Raw genomic sequence first — 18,944 nt, forward strand, 5'->3', positions numbered from 1 at the left:
TCTGTTACTATTGTGTAGGGGGCACTCTTCTGTTACTATTGTGTAGGGGGACATACTTCTGTTACTATTGTGTAGGGGGCACTCTTCTGTTACTATTGTGTAGGGGGACATACTTCTGTTTCTATTGTGTAGGGGGGCACTCTTCTGTTACTATTATGTAGGGGGCACTCTTCTGTTACTATTGTGTAGGGGGACATACTTCTGTTTCTATTGTGTAGGGGGGCACTCTTCTGTTACTATTATGTAGGGGGCACTCTTCTGTTACTATTGTGTAGGGGGCACTCCTCTGTTACTATTATGTAGGGGGACACTCTTCTGTTACTATTATGTAGGGGGCACGCTTCTGTTACTATTATGTAGGGGGCACTCTTCTGTTACTATTGTGTAGGGGGCACTCCTCTGTTACTATTATGTAGGGGGCACTCCTCTGTTACTATTATGTAGGGGGCACTCTTCTGTTACTATTATGTAGGGGGCACGCTTCTGTTACTATTATGTAGGGGGCACTCTTCTGTTACTATTGTGTAGGGGGCACTCTTCTGTTACTATTGTGTAGGGGGCCACTCTTCTGTTACTATTGTGTAGGGGGGCACTCTTCTGTTACTATTGTGTAGGGGGACACTCTTCTGTTACTATTATGTAGGGGGCACTCTTCTGTTACTATTGTGTAGGGGGACATACTTCTGTTACTATTGTGTAGGGGGCACTCTTCTGTTACTATTATGTAGGGGGCACTCTTCTGTTACTATTGTGTAGGGGGCACTCTTCTGTTACTATTATGTAGGGGGCACTCTTCTGTTACTATTGCGTAGGGGGGCACGCTTCTGTTACTATTTGTAGGGGGCACTCCTCTGTTACTATTATGTAGGGGGCACTCCTCTGTTACTATTATGTAGGGGGCACTCCTCTGTTACTATTTGTAGGGGGCACTCCTCTGTTACTATTATGTAGGGGGCACTCCTCTGTTACTATTATGTAGGGGGCACTCTTCTGTTACTATTGTGTAGGGGGCACTCTTCTGTTACTATTATGTAGGGGGCACTCTTCTGTTACTATTGTGTAGGGGGCACTCCTCTGTTACTATTATGTAGGGGGCACTCCTCTGTTACTATTATGTAGGGGGCACTCCTCTGTTACTATTTGTAGGGGGCACTCCTCTGTTACTATTATGTAGGGGGCACTCCTCTGTTACTATTATGTAGGGGGCACTCCTCTGTTACTATTATGTAGGGGGCACTCCTCTGTTACTATTGTGTAGGGGGCACGCTTCTGTTACTATTATGTAGGGGGCACTCCTCTGTTACTATTATGTAGGGGGCACTCCTCTGTTACTATTGTGTAGGGGGCACGCTTCTGTTACTATTATGTAGGGGGCACTCTTCTGTTACTATTGTGTAGGGGGCACTCCTCTGTTACTATTATGTAGGGGGCACTCCTCTGTTACTATTATGTAGGGGGCACTCCTCTGTTACTATTTGTAGGGGGCACTCCTCTGTTACTATTATGTAGGGGGCACTCCTCTGTTACTATTATGTAGGGGGCACTCCTCTGTTACTATTATGTAGGGGGCACTCCTCTGTTACTATTGTGTAGGGGGCACGCTTCTGTTACTATTATGTAGGGGGCACTCCTCTGTTACTATTATGTAGGGGGCACTCCTCTGTTACTATTGTGTAGGGGGCACGCTTCTGTTACTATTATGTAGGGGGCACTCTTCTGTTACTATTGTGTAGGGGGACATACTTCTGTTACTATTATGTAGGTAGTCCTCAGTGGTTGATACCTTTTAAGGCTAACTGATAAGATAGTAACACATTGCAAGCTTTCAAGGAAGGAGTTCTGTGAGACTCTGAAACGCGTAGAATAAAGACCACTGTATTAATAATCCGAGTGTGTAGTGATTCGCAGCGCGGATTGTCTGACCACATTTTTCCTATCCTGAAACAAATGATTAATAGGTTAGAGTAGAGTAGAGCTCGGCCAAAAGAGTCTCCCTTGTCATGGTGGCAGCTTAAAAAATCTTTTGGCCAAAACAAAACCTGCTGACTATAAGTGTGATCTGGTGATTGGAACTGTTAGTGTGCGATTGGTGAGAAGTGGAGTTTTTCCAAGAGAGGGCGGTGGGACCGTGGACAGTTCGAGGGGTTGGGGAGGAGCCTGGGCAGAGTCTCAAGGGGGTCCCAAAAATTTTGCCTGTATGGAGCCCCAAAATTCCTAGTGGCAGCCCTTCCCTTGTTTCTGTGGTTGGACAAAGTCTGTGCTGCCCAAAACTTCTAGAGTCTTCTCTATCACCAGCGCCACCCACAGGTTGAGTACAGCAGAGCCTGGTAACAGGAACAAACCTTGCAGGAGCATGTCCAGGAGGAGATGTGAATTACAGTAATTCTTCTGGCACTGCTTGTATAGGTGGCATTATTAATGAATGAGGGGTCTCGTCTGGCACTTTCATAGAAAATGCTACTTTTAATCCCTTCACAACATGCGCCGTTCATGTATGGCAAAAGTCTGAAGTGGGTATATGGAGCCCCCATAGCCGGCAGATCATGGCTGTGTGTTACAGCAATGACCTGCTTCTAACAATCGCGGGTGGAGTGGAGCTCCGCCCGCGATTATTAACCTGTTACATGCTATTGTCAAACTCTGAAGCATTTAACATGCGTTGGTATGAGCGCTCATCAATCCACGCGCACATCGGCGCGCCCGTGATGTGATCATGGGTCACTGATGGGTTGCTATGACAGCTGGAGGAAAAAGTTCAAATCACACCCTTTTCCCTCCATTGAAAATAAATATAATAAAAAAAATCAGAAAATTGCGACCTATCAAAATCTAAAAATAATTTACCCACTTGTTAAACATCATAAATGAAAAAAAATCAAGAACGCCAAAATGATGCTTTTTTGGTTGCTGCAATTCCATAAAATCTGCTGTAACAAGCGATTAAAACGTCACATCTATCCCAAAATGGAATCCATAAAAAGCCATCTTGTTCCATCACACAGCTCCATCGACTGAAAAATAAAAACGATACGGGTCTCGGAAAATGCCGACATAACCCCGGCCCCACAAATTTCTTTTTGCAAATTTCTGATTTTATATTCATCACTAAAATAATAAAATAATGGACTTGTTTGGTATCGCCAAGTGCACCTCATAAAAACTACAATACAATGTCAGAATTGTGGGGGGGGTTTTCACAATTTCTCCCCCCTTGGGATTTTTCCCTGTTTTCCATGTGGTAAAATAAATAGTGTCATTCAAAAGTACAATTATCACACAAATGGTGAGGGAGGAAAAAAACGAAGACGCAAAAACGGAAATTGACCCCATCGTGAAGGGGTTAAAGAGACACACTTCTAATAACCATTTTGGGGGCACTCCGCTGGCACTATTGTTTATGGTGGGATCTTTTCTCGCAGTGTTTTTAGGGAGTTATTCTAGCAATAAATGCACTTTTACTATTTAGTTTGTTTCTGCCGCGTTCTAAAGTTTTCAATTATCCTGGAACTTTCCACGCTAAATCAGATTTACAATAATTCTCTTTCAAGTCGCCCATTAATGTGCACAGTCGATCATCAGCTAAAGAGCAGCGCAGTCCTCTGCTGCACCGGGGAAAGGTAATGAAATGCAACTAAATTTCCTTGTCAATATCCTTCCGTAATGCAGCTTTCCATGCAGAGCCGTTCGCTACAGACCTGGGGACTGATGTCTGCTATACGGTAGAGAAGAGGTCCCCAACCTATCTGACCTCAAGAGACGCATCCAGCTCTGAGAGAGGGTCGAGAGCCACATCTGGCACTGAGAGAGGATCTAGAGAGCCACATCCAGCTCTGAGAGAGGGTCGCGAGCCACATCCAACTCTGAGAGGGTCGAAAGCCACATCCAGCTCTGAGAGAGGGTCGCGAGCCACATCTGGCACTGAGAGAGGATCTAGAGAGCCAGATCCAGCTCTGAGAGAGGGTCGCGAGCCACATCCAACTCCGAGAGGGTCGAAAGCTACATCCAGCTCTGAGAGAGGGTCGAGAGCCACATCTGGCACTGAGAGAGGATCTAGAGAGCCACATCCAGCTCTGAGGGAGGGTCGCAAGCCACATCCAACTCCGAGAGGGTCGAAAGCCACATCCAGCTCTGAGAGAGGGTCGAGAGCCACATCCAGCTCTGAGAGAGGGTCGCGAGTCACATCCAGCTCTGAGAGAGGGTCGCGAGCCACATCCAGCTCTGAGAGAGGGTCGAGAGCCACATCTGGCACTGAGAGAGGGTAGAGAGCCACATCCAGCACTGAGAGAGGGTAGAGAGCTACATCCAGCACTGAGTGAGGATAGAGAGCCACACCCAGCACTGAGAGAGGATCGAGAGCCACATCGAACACAGAGAGGGTCGTGAGCCACATCCAGCTCTGAGATAGGGTCGAAAGCCACAACCAGTTCTGAGAGAGTCGAAAGCCACAACCAGTTCTGAGAGAGGGTCAAGAGCCACATCCAGCTCTGAGAGAGGGTCGCGAGTCATATCCAACTCTGAGAGGGTCGAAAGCCACATCCAGCTCTGAGAGAGGGTCGCGAGCCACATCCAGCTCTGAGAGAGGGTCGCGAGTCACATCCAGCTCTGAGAGTGGGTCGCGAGCCACATCCAGCTCTGAGAGTGGGACGAGAGCCACATCTGGCACTGAGAGGATAGAGAGCCACATCCAGCACTGAGAGAGGATCGAGAGCCACATCGAACACAGAGAGGGTCGTGAGCCACATCCAGCTCTGAGATAGGGTCGAAAGCCACAACCAGTTCTGAGAGAGTCGAAAGCCACAACCAGTTCTGAGAGAGGGTCAAGAGCCACATCCAGCTCTGAGAGAGGGTCGCGAGTCATATCCAACTCTGAGAGGGTCGAAAGCCACATCCAGCTCTGAGAGAGGGTCGCGAGCCACATCCAGCTCTGAGAGAGGGTCGCGAGTCACATCCAGCTCTGAGAGTGGGTCGCGAGCCACATCCAGCTCTGAGAGTGGGACGAGAGCCACATCTGGCACTGAGAGAGGATAGAGAGCCACATCCAGCACTTAGAGAGGGTCGAGAGCCACATCGAACACAGAGAGGGTCGTGAGCCACATCCAGCTCTGAGATAGGGTCGAAAGCCACAACCAGTTCTGAGAGAGAGTCGAAAGCCACAACCAGTTCTGAGAGAGGGTCGAGAGCCACATTGAACACTGAGAGAGGGTCGAAAGCCACATCCAGCTCTGAGAGAGGGTCGAAAGCCACATCCAGCTCTGAGAGAGGGTCGTGAGCCACATCCAACTCTGAGAGAGGGTAGAGAGCCACATCCAGCACTGATAGAGGGTCGAAAGCCACATCGAACACTGAGAGAGGGTCGCGAGCCACATCCAGCTCTGAGAGAGGGTTGAAAGCCACATCCAGCTATGAGAGAGGGTCGCGAGCCACATCCAACTCTGAGAGAGGGTTGACAGCCACATCTAGCTCTGAGAGAGGATCAAGACCCAAATCCAGCTCTGAGAGAGGGTTGCAAGCCACATCCAGCTCTGAGAGAGGGTCGCCAGCCACATCTAGCTCTGAGAGAGGATCAAGACCCAAATCCAGCTCTGAGAGAGGGTTGCAAGCCACATCCAGCTCTGAGAGAGGGTCGACAGCCACATCTAGCTCTGAGAGAGGATCAAGACCCAAATCCAGCTCTGAGAGAGGGTTGCAAGCCACATCCAGCTCTGAGAGAGGGTTGAGAGCCACATCCAGCTCTGAGAGAGGGTCGCCAGCCACATCTAGCTCTGAGAGAGGATCAAGACCCAAATCCAGCTCTGAGAGAGGATCGCAAGCCACATCCAGCACTGAGAGAGGTGTAGGTATGTGCGCCGACTGGGGGTGGCCCCTTTTTCACCGCGAACAGACTGGAGACAGAAGCCGATGTGCGTTCAACAGGTCCTCTTTATTGGCCGTCCTCCCGACGACCACAGCAACACGACAGCTTCCGTACACACAGGCCTGGGTACTTTTCACCTCCTTCTCTCTCCTAAAGTGACGTCCCTCGCGGTTCTTTCACTGTGGCTGCCCTAGACCTACCACCACAACGCTTCACCTGGCCAAGTCTGTCCATCTGATACCCTGGGCTTCCTCTGTCCTGTGGCTATCCTGTCAGGGCCACCCCCTGACTATCTCTCCTTCCAGTCCCTTCCGAAGTTCGTCTTCCATCCATCTCCTCCTGAGCTGCGCTGAACTCCTCCTGGACCGGATTCTCCCTCTGGGCTCTCTCTATCTCTTTTATTCCCTTACCTGGGAATTCCCCTCCCGAGCCCCCGTAACGCCGCCCACCATGACTTTGTGTTTTTTTAAGCATTAGCTGCTGTTAAGTACTTTCCCTGCTTTCTTTTGTGTCCCTCTAGTGGCCAAACCTCAGTACTGCACCGTCTCTTTTTACTGCTATTCTTTGTCTTCCTCTAGTGGCCAAAGCCCAGTCATACATCTCTTCCTAATTCCAGCTGTTTCCCCATATGTACAGTATATACAAATTCGTATCAAGTATATTTACTGTCCATCTTACATTTACTTTTCCTCTTCAGACAGGTCCATAGGTCAGTCCACCTCCCTACATAGGGTCAAGAGCCACATCCACCACTGAGATAGGGTCGAGGGCCACATCCAGCTCTGAGAGAGGGTCACGAGCCACATCCAGCACTGAGGGAGGGTCACGAGCCACATCCAGATCCAGCCACACTCACAGTAGTGACACCCAGAAACCCCTATTACCGCTATGATGACAGAAAGAAACTTTTCCACTGAAATCACACCAAGGCAGTACAACAAGTTGCAGGGTTTCCTATCTTACACAAATTCAGATCTGCTCTTCTGTGCAGGACCACACACAAAAGTCACCATCTGGAGATCTGCTCTTAATAGCTGTTTGTTACACCAGGTGCTACTTGATCAAGCTGGCAGACAGTCGCGAGCCACACATCATGGGCCTGCGAGCCACACGTGGCTCTCGAGCTACAGGTTGGGGACCCCTGCGGTAGAGGAAACACATTTTATTGATTGAAGTCTGATATTCTGGTCTAAGGAGCAGAAAAAAAATCATAAACAAAGCATACAAACCCAAGTCCTTGAATTATACTTAAGAGTAAAGTCTTTTAAAGGAATCCTGACTGTAGATTCATGCTGTCCGAACCCCGGAGGGGATGATTCGGACACTGGCTCTGTTATTGCACCCGTGTAGGTTTGACTCAGAGGCGCTGTGACGTCACATCCACAGCGTGCGTCACCGCTATACACACTCACTGTGCTCATGCTCAGCCCTGATTGGCTCCAAACTTATTCTGCAGCCGGACAACAACTCCCAACATCAACACCAGATACTGATGATGGAGGCAACTAACGGTCACCAGATACTGATGATGGAGGCAACTGACGGTCACCAGATACTGATGATGGAGGCAACTGACGGTCACCAAATACTGATGATGGAGGCGATGGTCGGTCACCAAATACTGATGATGGAGGCAACTGACATTCACCAGATACTGATGATGGAGGCGATGGTCGGTCACCAAATACTGATGATGGAGGTGACGGGCAGTCACCAGATACTGATGATGGAGGCGATGGTCGGTCACCAAATACTGATGATGGAGGCGATGGTCGGTCACCAGATACTGATGATGGAGGCGATGGTCGGTCACCAAATACTGATGATGGAGGCAACTGACGGTCACCAGATACTGATGATGGAGGTGACGGGCGGTCACCAGATACTAATGATGGAGGTGACAGGCGGTCACCAGATACTGATGGGATTTACATTTCTCTTATTATTATTAATGGATAAGAATAAACTATTATCACTGCTATTTTTTGGAAGCTTCTTACTTTGCAGCATGTTCCCCACCTGCCTAAATCATTTGCCCAGTGCTGTACATGTAATTTTTGGGCGCTGACTGACACCCATAGACACAGATACTGGAGGCTTTCTTGTTCACGTCTTTGTAATATAATGTCCAGCACAGCAGGGTCCTATTTTTATTCTGTTGGGTTTTTTTTTAACATTAATTTCATTTTGAGATGATTGCTTCTTTCTCTCCATATTTACTTTGTCACACATCTAAACAGAAATGAGAGAAGCTGAAAAATAATCCGTCAAGTATTATTTCTCAGCTTTGCTAAACTTCAGCACGCAATCTTACTTAGGCGTCCAGCCGGTAAGAATTCTAAAAAATAAATGTCATTTCTCAGTTATTGTGTAGAGGGGGCTGATAACTTTTCCTCCGGGCCTGGAGACTTTTCCACCGTGACTTCAATTTGCACATGAAATTATTTCACGGTTTTCTTACGAGAAGCTCGTAGGATTTTCCGTTAAATCTGCTGCCATATTCATGGGGCAAAACTAATAATTCAAAAAATAAACTGGTGTCATTCTGTGGGCCCAAAGGGATGACGAATATAATCCAACAAACATTTCAGTTTAGTTTTTGTTTTGCATTTGATGTTTATTTATTAACTTAATATAATAAAATTGTATTATTTTATTAAAAATACATTATAAAATAGTGTCAATATATTAATATTTTTAAAGGGGTTTTTGACTTTAAGGAAAATGGTCCCAAAAGCTCTTGTATACCTAAAATAACAAACAGGGCAGGTGCCCACCCTTCCCAGGTCCAGTCCTGACTCCCTGCCGCTGCACGGTGTCTGGTGTGAAGCAGTGACGTCACATCGATGGAACGCATCACCGTTGCAACCAAAGCTTGGACAGCAGTGGTAAGTTAGGACTGGACCTGGGGAGGGTGAGCACCTGTTCTTAGGTATATAAGAGAATTTTGGGTCTCCTTTCCTCAAAGAGGAAAATCCCTTTAAATTATAGGGGTTGTCCAGGACTTTAACATTGATGGCGTATCCTTTAGGATAGGTCATCAATGTCTGATCGGTAGGGATGTGACATTCAACATCCCCGCGGATCAGCTGTTCCCGGTGTCGGCATCGACCAGAACTGCACAGCACAGCTCCGTGGATGGAATAATGGCTGCGTACTGCACATCCGCCCCCTGTTGATTTGAATAGGTGGGAGATGTGCCGTACCCCGTATACAGTTGACGGAGGTGCGCTGTGCAGTCGCGGCCGACACCGGGAACAACTGATCGGCGAGGGTGTCGCGTTGTCTATAGACAATGAACATACCGGTAGCCGCTGTACTCATCAGTTTCCAGAAGTCCTGTCGACAATTAACGAAAACCCATCCATCATAACATGACATGTCAGTGCACCATCCTTGGGATCGGGGGAGATCTAGTGTCGCACTCTCAATGATTAACATGTTATCACCTCCCCTATGAAGAAGTGATAAATTTCCAATTTTCGGTATCACATCAGGGAGGAAGGGGTTAACGGTAAAGAAAATTGGGCCCCCCCCCCACGAGTTAATTTAACCTGTTGATTCACCGCATTGTTCCGGTGTCACAAGAAGAATGAAAGCTTGTGCGCGGTACTGAATCCTCAGATTAGCAGACAGTGATTAGAGTCCGCGGATACTTTACATGCTAATTACAGCGTTCCGACGATGATAATCCCTCCATCGGATGACTGGACGGATGAAAACGACTTTCGCTAATTCCGAGACACGACAGCGTGAATCTGATTGTGCTAAGAGTCGGATGTCTCCGCAGTCCCCGCGGTCTCAATGTCTGGGTACAATGCGTAATCCCCTAGTTGAGACTCGGCGGCACGGCAGAAGGATTCATAAAGCGTTTTGAAGAAATGGATAAAAAAAAAAATATGGATATCGCAGAGTTGACCTTCTTCAGAGTCTATCGGCTATATTAATTATTACTTGTCCATTGCATAGCAACAGAATGGAGATCCTTGGATGAAAATGGAGTGATTGATTGTGCCCGCGTCCCATGGCTTCAGTCTGGCTATTTCTGCTGGTGCCATGCACAACTGACGGCTTTGTTTATAGCTTCCTTTTTAAGTCCATGTAAAAAAAGAGGAATGACCGGAGTGAGAGAAGTAGAGTCAAATCCTACTGCTGCTTTCTAGTAAGTGTTTATTCTCATCTCAGAGCTGAATTCGCATCTGCACTGCTCACTACTGCTGGATAATGTATTTCAAGGGTGAGAGAAGCAGAGTCAGATCCTGCTGCTTTTCTAGTAAGTGTTTATTCTTATCCCAGAGCTGAATTCACATCTACACTGCTCAGTAATGCTTTATAATGTTTTCCATGAGTAATAGAAACAGAGACTTAGCTCCTGCTGCTTTTTAGTAAGTGTTTAATCTATCCCAGAGCTGAATTCACATCTGAACTGCTCATTAATGCTGTATAATGTATTTCACAGCTGAGAGAAGCAGATATTCAGATCATACCGCTTTCTAGTAAGTGTTTATTCTTATCCCAGAGCTGAATTCACATCTACACTGCTCAGTAATGCTTTATAATGTTTTCCATGAGTAATAGAAACAGAGACTTAGCTCCTGCTGCTTTTTAGTAAGTGTTTATTCTTATCCCAGAGCTGAATTCACATCTGAACTGCTCATTAATGCTGTATAATGTATTTCATAGCTGAGAGAAGCAGATATTCAGATCCTGCTGCTTTCTAGTAAGTGTTTATTCTTATCCCAGAGCTGAATTCACATCTGAACTGCTCATTAATGCTGTATAATGTATTTCATAGCTGAGAGAAGCAGATATTCAGATCATGCTGCTTTCTAGTAAGTGTTTATTCTTATCCCTGAGCTGAATTCACATCTACAATGCTCGGTAATGATTTGTAATATCTTCCATGAGTGACAGAAGCAGAGAGTCAGCTCCGGCTGCTGCTTTCTAGCAAGTGTTTATTGTTATCTCAGAGCTGAATTCACATCTGCACTGCCCACTAATTCTCTATAATATCGTTCATGGCTGAGAGAATCAGAGACTCAGGTCCTGCTGCTGTTTTCTAGTAAGTGTTTATTCTCATCCTCAGTTTTGGATTAACAGTTACTCTGCTCAGTACTGCTGTGCTTTGTCCCCTATGTGTTTTAGCACTCCACAGTGATGGATTCACAATTACACTGCTTAGTACTGTTGTGTAATGTCCTTCAAGCTCCTGCAACTTCTAGACGTGCTAGACAGAGACAGGCGAGTAGGAACCCCTCATATCTGTGTGGTGTTGTGTATCAGAGACATTATAGTAAAAGGGTCAGAGACAACTGAAAATTAGAGATGTAGCCTGCAGATGGGAAAACTGGTAAAAAAGGGAAAATACAAGTCATGTAGTGACCAGATGTAGCGTTATTCCTCTATCTACTGTAGACGTCATCTCTATATACTTGCACCTAAGCTCTTTACAGATTTCTGTGATTTTGCTGATATTTACAGGCTTTTCCTTGGCGGTGACTGAGGGACCATTTGCTGCTGCAGCGCGTGGATAACATGATAATATAATCTGCAGAAAGTTCACTCCGTTCTCAGATGTGATCCTCGGCTCGGTCACGCAGGTAATGCGCCGGAATAGAATTTAATTGGATTGGTTCCCCTTTGTGAATGATTATTTATAAGCCCCGCTTCTGTAATCTCGCCTTTACATAGATATGAGCCTGGTGATGTGACAGCAGGGAGCAGAAATAGGAAAATCAGTGTAACAGCACTGTCTAGGCTGAGAGGCCACCGAGCAATGATCAGAAAGATGGTCATGTGACGGCTATGGGGCCCAAGAGCTGAGGGCCCGGACGTTATAGGCACGCGGTGCCCCCGCCGATTGCCATTTATTCCCACAAATAAACTCTACATGCTTGTTAGCCAGTCAGGTCATGTCATTTACTCTGAGTCCTCCAGCTTCCCATTGTGGGGCCTAGACTAGTAAGCAGGGCTGTCAAGGAGGGGGCACTATTACTACGTGGAGGCACAGAGGGGGCATTATTAGCATATTGGGTCACAGTGGGGCACAATTACTATACAGAGGCACAATGCGGGCATAATTACTATAAGGAGGCAAAATGAGGCCACAATTATTATATGTAGGCATACAAGGGGGCACTATAACTATATGGAGGCACAATGGGGGTACTATTACTATATGGAGGCACAATGGGGGTACTATTACTATATGGAGGCACAATGGGGGTACTATTACTATATGGAGGCACAATGGGGGTACTATTACTATATGGAGGCACAATGGGGGCACTAATACTATATGGAGGCACAATGGGGGCACTATTACTATATGGAGGCACAATGGGGGCACTATTACTATATGGAGGCATACAAGGGGGCACTATAACTATATGGAGGCACAATTGGGGCAACATTACTATATAGAAGAATATAGGGGACAATATAACTATATGGAGGCACAGAGGGGGCACTAATACTATATGGAGGCACAGAGGGGGCCACTAATACTATATGGAGGAACCCATGGGGCATCATTATTATATGGAGGAATCGACGGGGCATCATTACTATGTGGAGGCAAAGAGAGGGTACTCTTACTATATGAAGAAGAAGGAGTATTATTACTGTATGGAGGCAGAAAGGGGTGCTATGACTATATGGAAGCACAATGGGAGTACAGTTATGATAAGGGAGGCACAATGGAAGGTATTATTACTATACAGTGCCACAGAAAGGGGTACTACTACGATTTGGAGACACAGAGAGGTCACTATTACTATATGCAGGCAAAAGTAGGTGCTGTTAATATATGGAGGCATAAGGAGGGCAGCTATCATATATGGAGGCACAGAGAGGACCCTATTACTGTGTGAAGCCCTAGGAAGGAGTACTCTCACCACATTGAGGCATCCAGGGGGTGTTACTTCTAAATGGAAGCAAAAGGAGGCACTATTTCTACACAGCAAGGACACTATTACTATATGGGGGCACAATTACTAAATGAATGCATAGAGGCAGCACTATTACTATATGGAGGCACAATGGGGGCACTAATACTATATGGCGGCACAATGGGGGCACTATTACTATATGGAGGCACAATGGGGGCACTATTACTATATGGCGGCACAATGGGGGCACTATTACTATATGAAGGCACAATGGGGGCACTATTACTATATGGAGGTACAATGGGGGCACTATTACTATATGGAGGCACAATGGGGGCACTAATACTATATGGAGGCACAATGGGGGCACTATTACTATATGGAGACACAATGGGGGCACTAATACTATATGGAGGCACAATGGGGGTACTATTACTATATGGAGGCACAATGGGGGTACTATTACTATATGGAGGCACAATGGGGGCACTATTACTATATGAAGGCACAATGGGGGCACTATTACTATATGGAGGCACAATGGGGGCACTATTACTATATGGAGGCACAATGGGGGCACTATTACTATATGGAGGCACAATGGGGGCACTATTACTATATGGAGGCACAATGAGGACACTATTACTATATGGAGGCACAATGGGGGCACTATTACTATATGGAGGCACAATGGGGGCACTATTACTAAATGGATGTATCTCTTTATCTATCCATGGTAAGCAAGATTTCTCCTTGTGATTATAGATATTTTTAGACCATGGGGCTCGGGTTACGTTATTGTTCTGTTTTATTCTCTGATCAATAAAACCTATTTTCCTTTTTTTGACACGGGGAGAACATTATTTTCCTCACAAGATAATAGAATGCAAATTTCCCTTGGATTTGGTAGGAGATCACAGCGGAGATAATACATGTTTCTAATTAAAGTCTATTTAAACTTAATTAAGATTAATGCGGCAGAACTCTCCCATTAGCGGCTGTGGAAGGTGTGGAGGCCACAGTTCAGTCTATGCGGAGTTTGTGGAAGTTTTTTTTTTAATTGTTTGGAATGTTTTATAAGAGCAGTACCCCTATAGGACCAGAGAACATGGGTGATGCTCATAGCAGAGGTCGACCCAACGTGCCAATAGGGGTCGACCGGAATGTAAACAGAACTGAAAGCAAACTTCCTAACATTGGTTTGAGTCTCTCCGTGGTTTAGGTGTCTCCTGACGTGTCCCAGTGGAGCTCCAGCTGGTAAAGTCCTGAAGTCTCACATAGTTCGGGGTTTAGGGAAATGCTTTCTAAAAAGTTGTGAAAAGTCCAAATTCAAAGCCACCGAATCGCAAAGGGGCAATACTGTGCTTTGGCCACCATCCAGTTGGCTGTGATGTCTCACACACACAGGACATTTGGACGTGGCACAACTTCATGACTTTTTCTGATATTTCTGATCTTGGGACCTACATCAGGGGAGACACCCAGGGTATAAAAGGAAGTATGGGGGTAAATCTCATGCAAAAGTTTGCTATGGGGTGCAGGCACCTCTGGTTACCTTCCATCTCAGTTAATCACTAGTTATACATACTTACAAACAGTGGTGCTGGCAGAATAGAGACATTTAAGACCTAACCCAAGTACTCTCCTGGCTACACACCAAGTCTAACTGGGAACGACCCCCAACTCCACCAGAAACAAACCAAAAAAGAGCTTGAATGTCCACTTTTTGGTGGGGTTTATATAAATTACGTTTCTTGGGATTGTATCTGAAAATTCATGCACTTTTCTGGGAACGAGGGTCGGGGCATCATACTGTGTGTGTGGTGTTGGTGGTGGGGAGGAGCACTGTAAAAGCATTATTCTGTGTGGGGGGCCTCAAACTGTTTGGGGGAATCATATTATGATTGAGAGGAAAGCGGGGAATCATGGTATGTTAGATGACACAGTGGGGGAATCATACTGTGTTTGCGGCACTATGGAGGCACCATACTGTGGTGGGGCACTGTGGGGGCATGAAGATGTGGGAGACATATTGTGTAAGGTAGTCTGTGGGGACATAACATTTGGTTAAAGGGCACTATGGGGGCACTACACTAAGAGCGAAGAACTGTGGGAGCGTCCTACGGTGTTGGGGGCCTATACTGTGTGGTGGGCACTGTCATTCGGGCATCAAACTGAGCTCGGGAGCCATCATATTGTGTGTAGGGGACTCATACTATTCTGGGGGCATCATACTGTGTTGGGAGATCTGTGGGGGCATCACACTGAGCTTAGGAGCCATCATATTGTGTGTGGGGGACTCATACTCTTCCGGGGGCATCATACTGTGTGGGGAGATCTGTGGGGGCATCACACTGAGCTTGGGAGCCATCATATTTTGTCTGGGGGACTCATACTCTTCCGGGGGCATCATACTGTGTTGGGAGATCTGTGGGGGCATCACACTGAGCTTGGGAGCCATCATATTGTGTGTAGGGGACTCATACTCTTCCGGGGGCATCATACTGTGTGGGGAGATCTGTGGGGGCATCACACTGAGCTTGGGAGCCATCATATTGTGTGTAGGGGACTCATACTCTTCCGGGGGCATCATACTGTGTGGGGAGATCTGTGGGGGCATCACACTGAGCTTTGGAGCCATCATATTGTGTGTAGGGGACTCATACTCTTCCGGGGGCATCATACTGTGTGGGGAGATCTGTGGGGGCATCACACTGAGCTTGGGAGCCATCATATTGTGTGTGGGGGACTCATACTCTTCTGGGGGCATAATACTGTGTGGGGAGATCTGTGGGGGCATCACACTGAGTTTGGGAGCCATCATATTGTGTGTAGGGGACTCATACTATTCTGGGGGCATCATACTGTGTGGGGAGATCTGTGGGGGCATCACACTGAGCTCGGGAGCCATCATATTGTGTGTAGGGGACTCATACTATTCTGGGGGCATCATACTGTGTGGGGAGATCTGTGAGGGCATCACACTGAGCTTGGGAGCCATCATATTGTGTGTAGGGGACTCATACTATTCTGGGGGCATCATACTGTGTGGGGAGATCTGTGAGGGCATCACACTGAGCTTGGGAGCCATCATATTGTGTGTAGGGGACTCATACTATTCTGGGGGCATCATACTGTGTGGGGAGATCTGTGGGGGCATCACACTGAGCTTGGGAGCCATCATATTGTGTGTGGGGGACTCATACTATTCTGGGGGCATCATACTGTGTGGGGAGATCTGTGGGGGCATCACACTGAGCTTGGGAGCCATCATATTGTGTGTGGGGGACTCATACTCTTCTGGGGGCATCATACTGTGTGGGGAGATCTGTGGGGGCATCACACTGAGCTTGGGAGCCATCATATTGTGTGTAGGGGACTCATACTCTTCTGGGGGCATCATACTGTGTTGGGAGATCTGTGGGGGCATCACACTGAGCTTGGGAGCCATCATATTGTGTGTAGGGGACACATACTCTTCTGGGGGTATCATACTGTGTGGGGAGATCTGTGAGGGCATCACACTGAGCTTGGGAGCCATCATATTGTATGTGGGGGCTTCATACTGTGCTGGGGGCATCGTACCGTGTTGAGGGGCGGTGTGGAGCGTCACTCTGTGTGGTGACGGGTACCTCAGTGGGTGGGAACACTAAGTAGCTTCACTTATAGCGCTATTTCTGTGTGGGCGCATGTAAAGAGCTGGAGGTTGATGATGGCAGTACACGTCTTTCTCTCTTATCTAAAAATTCTGTGATTGTGCTCAGAATTCAGTGAAGACGGTGACGTGGAGGCAGAATGTATCACTCACATTAATGATACCTGTAAGCGTAGGAGTCTGCAATGAAGGCTTCTGGTCTCACCTTGTTCTAGGCACACTGGTGTGTCGCTCGGCCGCCATGACAGCGAGCCGTTATTGAGCAGCACGCACGTCTTCTTCAAAGGACCCTTGAGTCTATATCCATTCTGACAGTGGAAGCGGACAATGGCGATTTCAGAGACGCTCTTGATCTGAGTCCTGTATCCATTTTCTGGAACGTCCAGTACAGGGCAGGAGCTGATATCATCAAATCCTAACAAAAAAAAGATTAAAAAAAAGATTGAAATTACAACAGAATGTAAGAGAGGGAAAGAAAAGCCTGTATAAGAAATGTACTTGTTGTTTCTAATTGCTTTATTTTTGGATTGTATATTTTCATTCTCTCTGCTTGATTATAGGAGCAGCCATCGTGACCAAGGAAACAACCTAATAACTTCTGTAAGAAATAAGAGTGTAGACGGCATGCTCTGCGACACGTGGGGAGGAGACCCGATAAGGGCTGATGCTTACTGTTCTGCTCACTTCTCAGCAGTTTCATTATCATCACAGACAGTATTATAATACCGCTACATAACCTTTATACTTTTGGTAACCCATGATCCACCATTTAAAACAGGTGATGTCACAGCTCACCTCATCCCTCCTTCTGTACAATGACTGATAACACCAATATATACAGTAGATAACACAAAGATCCAAATATTCCAGCACATCTTCTTACTTAAAAATAGAATCTTTATTAAGAAATGTTCATTGAAAATCCAAAAGCAGGATACAGGTTAAAAAACCATGGTAAAGACAGGCATTTACTTTGTTGAGTTGATACGGGTAAATGCCTGTCTTTACCATGTTTTTTTAACCTGTATCCTGCTTTTGGATTTTTAATGAACATTTCTTAATAGAGATTCTATTTTTAAGTAAGAAGATGTGCTGGAATATTTGGATCTTTGCATTTATGTCAGCTTGTGACATTTCCTAGCACCTTCATCAAAGAACTGCCTCCAACGTGACATGTAAAAAAAGGTGAGCTGAATATATTCGTTTTTGGACAGTAGATAATACAGTATCCACCATTCACAATAGGTGATGTCACAGCTCACCTCCTCCTCCTCTTGTACAATGACTGATAACACCTCTATATACAGTAGATAACACAGGATCCACCATTCGCAATAGGTGATGTCACAGCTTACCTCCTCCCCCTCCTGTACAATGACTGTTAACAGCTGTATATACAGTAGATAACACTGGATTCACCATTCACAATACAGTAAAATTATATCACAGCTCACCTCCTCCTGTACAATGACTGATAACACCTCTATAAACAGTAGAGAACACAGGATCCACCATTCGCAATAGGTGATGTCACAGCTTACCTCCTCCCCCTCCTGTACAATGACTATTAACAGCTGTATATACAGTAGATAACACTGGATTCACCATTCACAATACAGTACGTGATGTCACAGCTCACCTCCTCCTCCTGTACAATGACTGATAACACTTCAATATACAGTAGATAACACAGGATTTATAATGGGTGATAGTCACAGCTCACCTCCTTCTCCCCCTGCACAGATCACGCCCACTACATTCTCCCATAGGGGTGAATAGGCGTGTCCAGGGTAATGTTTCCTACACTCCGAGTAGCCCAATAATCTTGTACAGAGGGCAAAATACAAACATTTTCAAGGAGGGGCAAAAATGGAAATTTTTACTTCAATCGGAAAAAGCCCAACTTTTTTGTGATCCAACTCATGGAGACGTCGCCCAAAAAATGCCAACATTGACTTCAAGAGAAAAATATATTTTTTTAATTGTCTTGACTGAAATGGGAAGAATTGACGGCGGCGTTGGATAAAGGAATCGATTTTCTTTACTGTTCGCATGTGACCACGATCTGATATAATGATGAATGTCGCGCTGGGCCTCCTCCTCTTCTCCGTCTGCTGCACTGATACAATGATCAGACGGCAGAAAGCCCCGACTGCACAGGACGCGGCGGCTGTGATGGGCTGCAGCCCTGTCTGTGCACTTGTGCATCTCGTGCAGGTTGGAAATATGCAGCGGCGTAAACGCAAAAGCGGGAGGAGGACGGCGGATTACATGTGGGAACGAACACGGAAATGTCAGCCGCAATGATACTCTCCAGGGACGAGAAGATGTAAAACAGAAATGACTCTGGAGGATCATAAATATATACAAGATAAACCCATCATATACAGTTGAGCTCAAAAGTTTACATATCCCTGCAGAATTTTTGCTTTCGCGGCCTTTTTTCAGAGAATATGAATGATAACACTCATGGTTAGTGGTTGGGTGAAGCCATTTATTGTCAGACTACTGTGTTTTCTCTTTTAAATGATAATGACAACCCAAA

At 46.2% G+C, this 18,944-nt stretch overlaps 1 protein-coding gene across 2 annotated transcripts in view; it reads right to left on the minus strand.

Moving 5' to 3' along the window:
- Nucleotides 1-18,944, minus strand: part of SUSD4 (sushi domain containing 4) — a 103,087-nt gene that overhangs the window by 45,002 nt on the left and 39,141 nt on the right. For both annotated transcript variants that reach the window (XM_073556412.1, XM_073556411.1), the window contains exon 2: nucleotides 16,605-16,814. In XM_073556412.1, the coding sequence (XP_073412513.1) occupies nucleotides 16,605-16,814 (210 nt within the window). The remainder of the gene's footprint in view (nucleotides 1-16,604; nucleotides 16,815-18,944) is intronic.

The sequence above is a fragment of the Dendrobates tinctorius genome, unplaced genomic scaffold (assembly GCF_039654945.1).
Source record: "Dendrobates tinctorius isolate UK_male_01 unplaced genomic scaffold, ASM3965494v1 ptg000232l, whole genome shotgun sequence".
Lineage (NCBI taxonomy): Eukaryota > Metazoa > Chordata > Amphibia > Anura > Dendrobatidae > Dendrobates > Dendrobates tinctorius.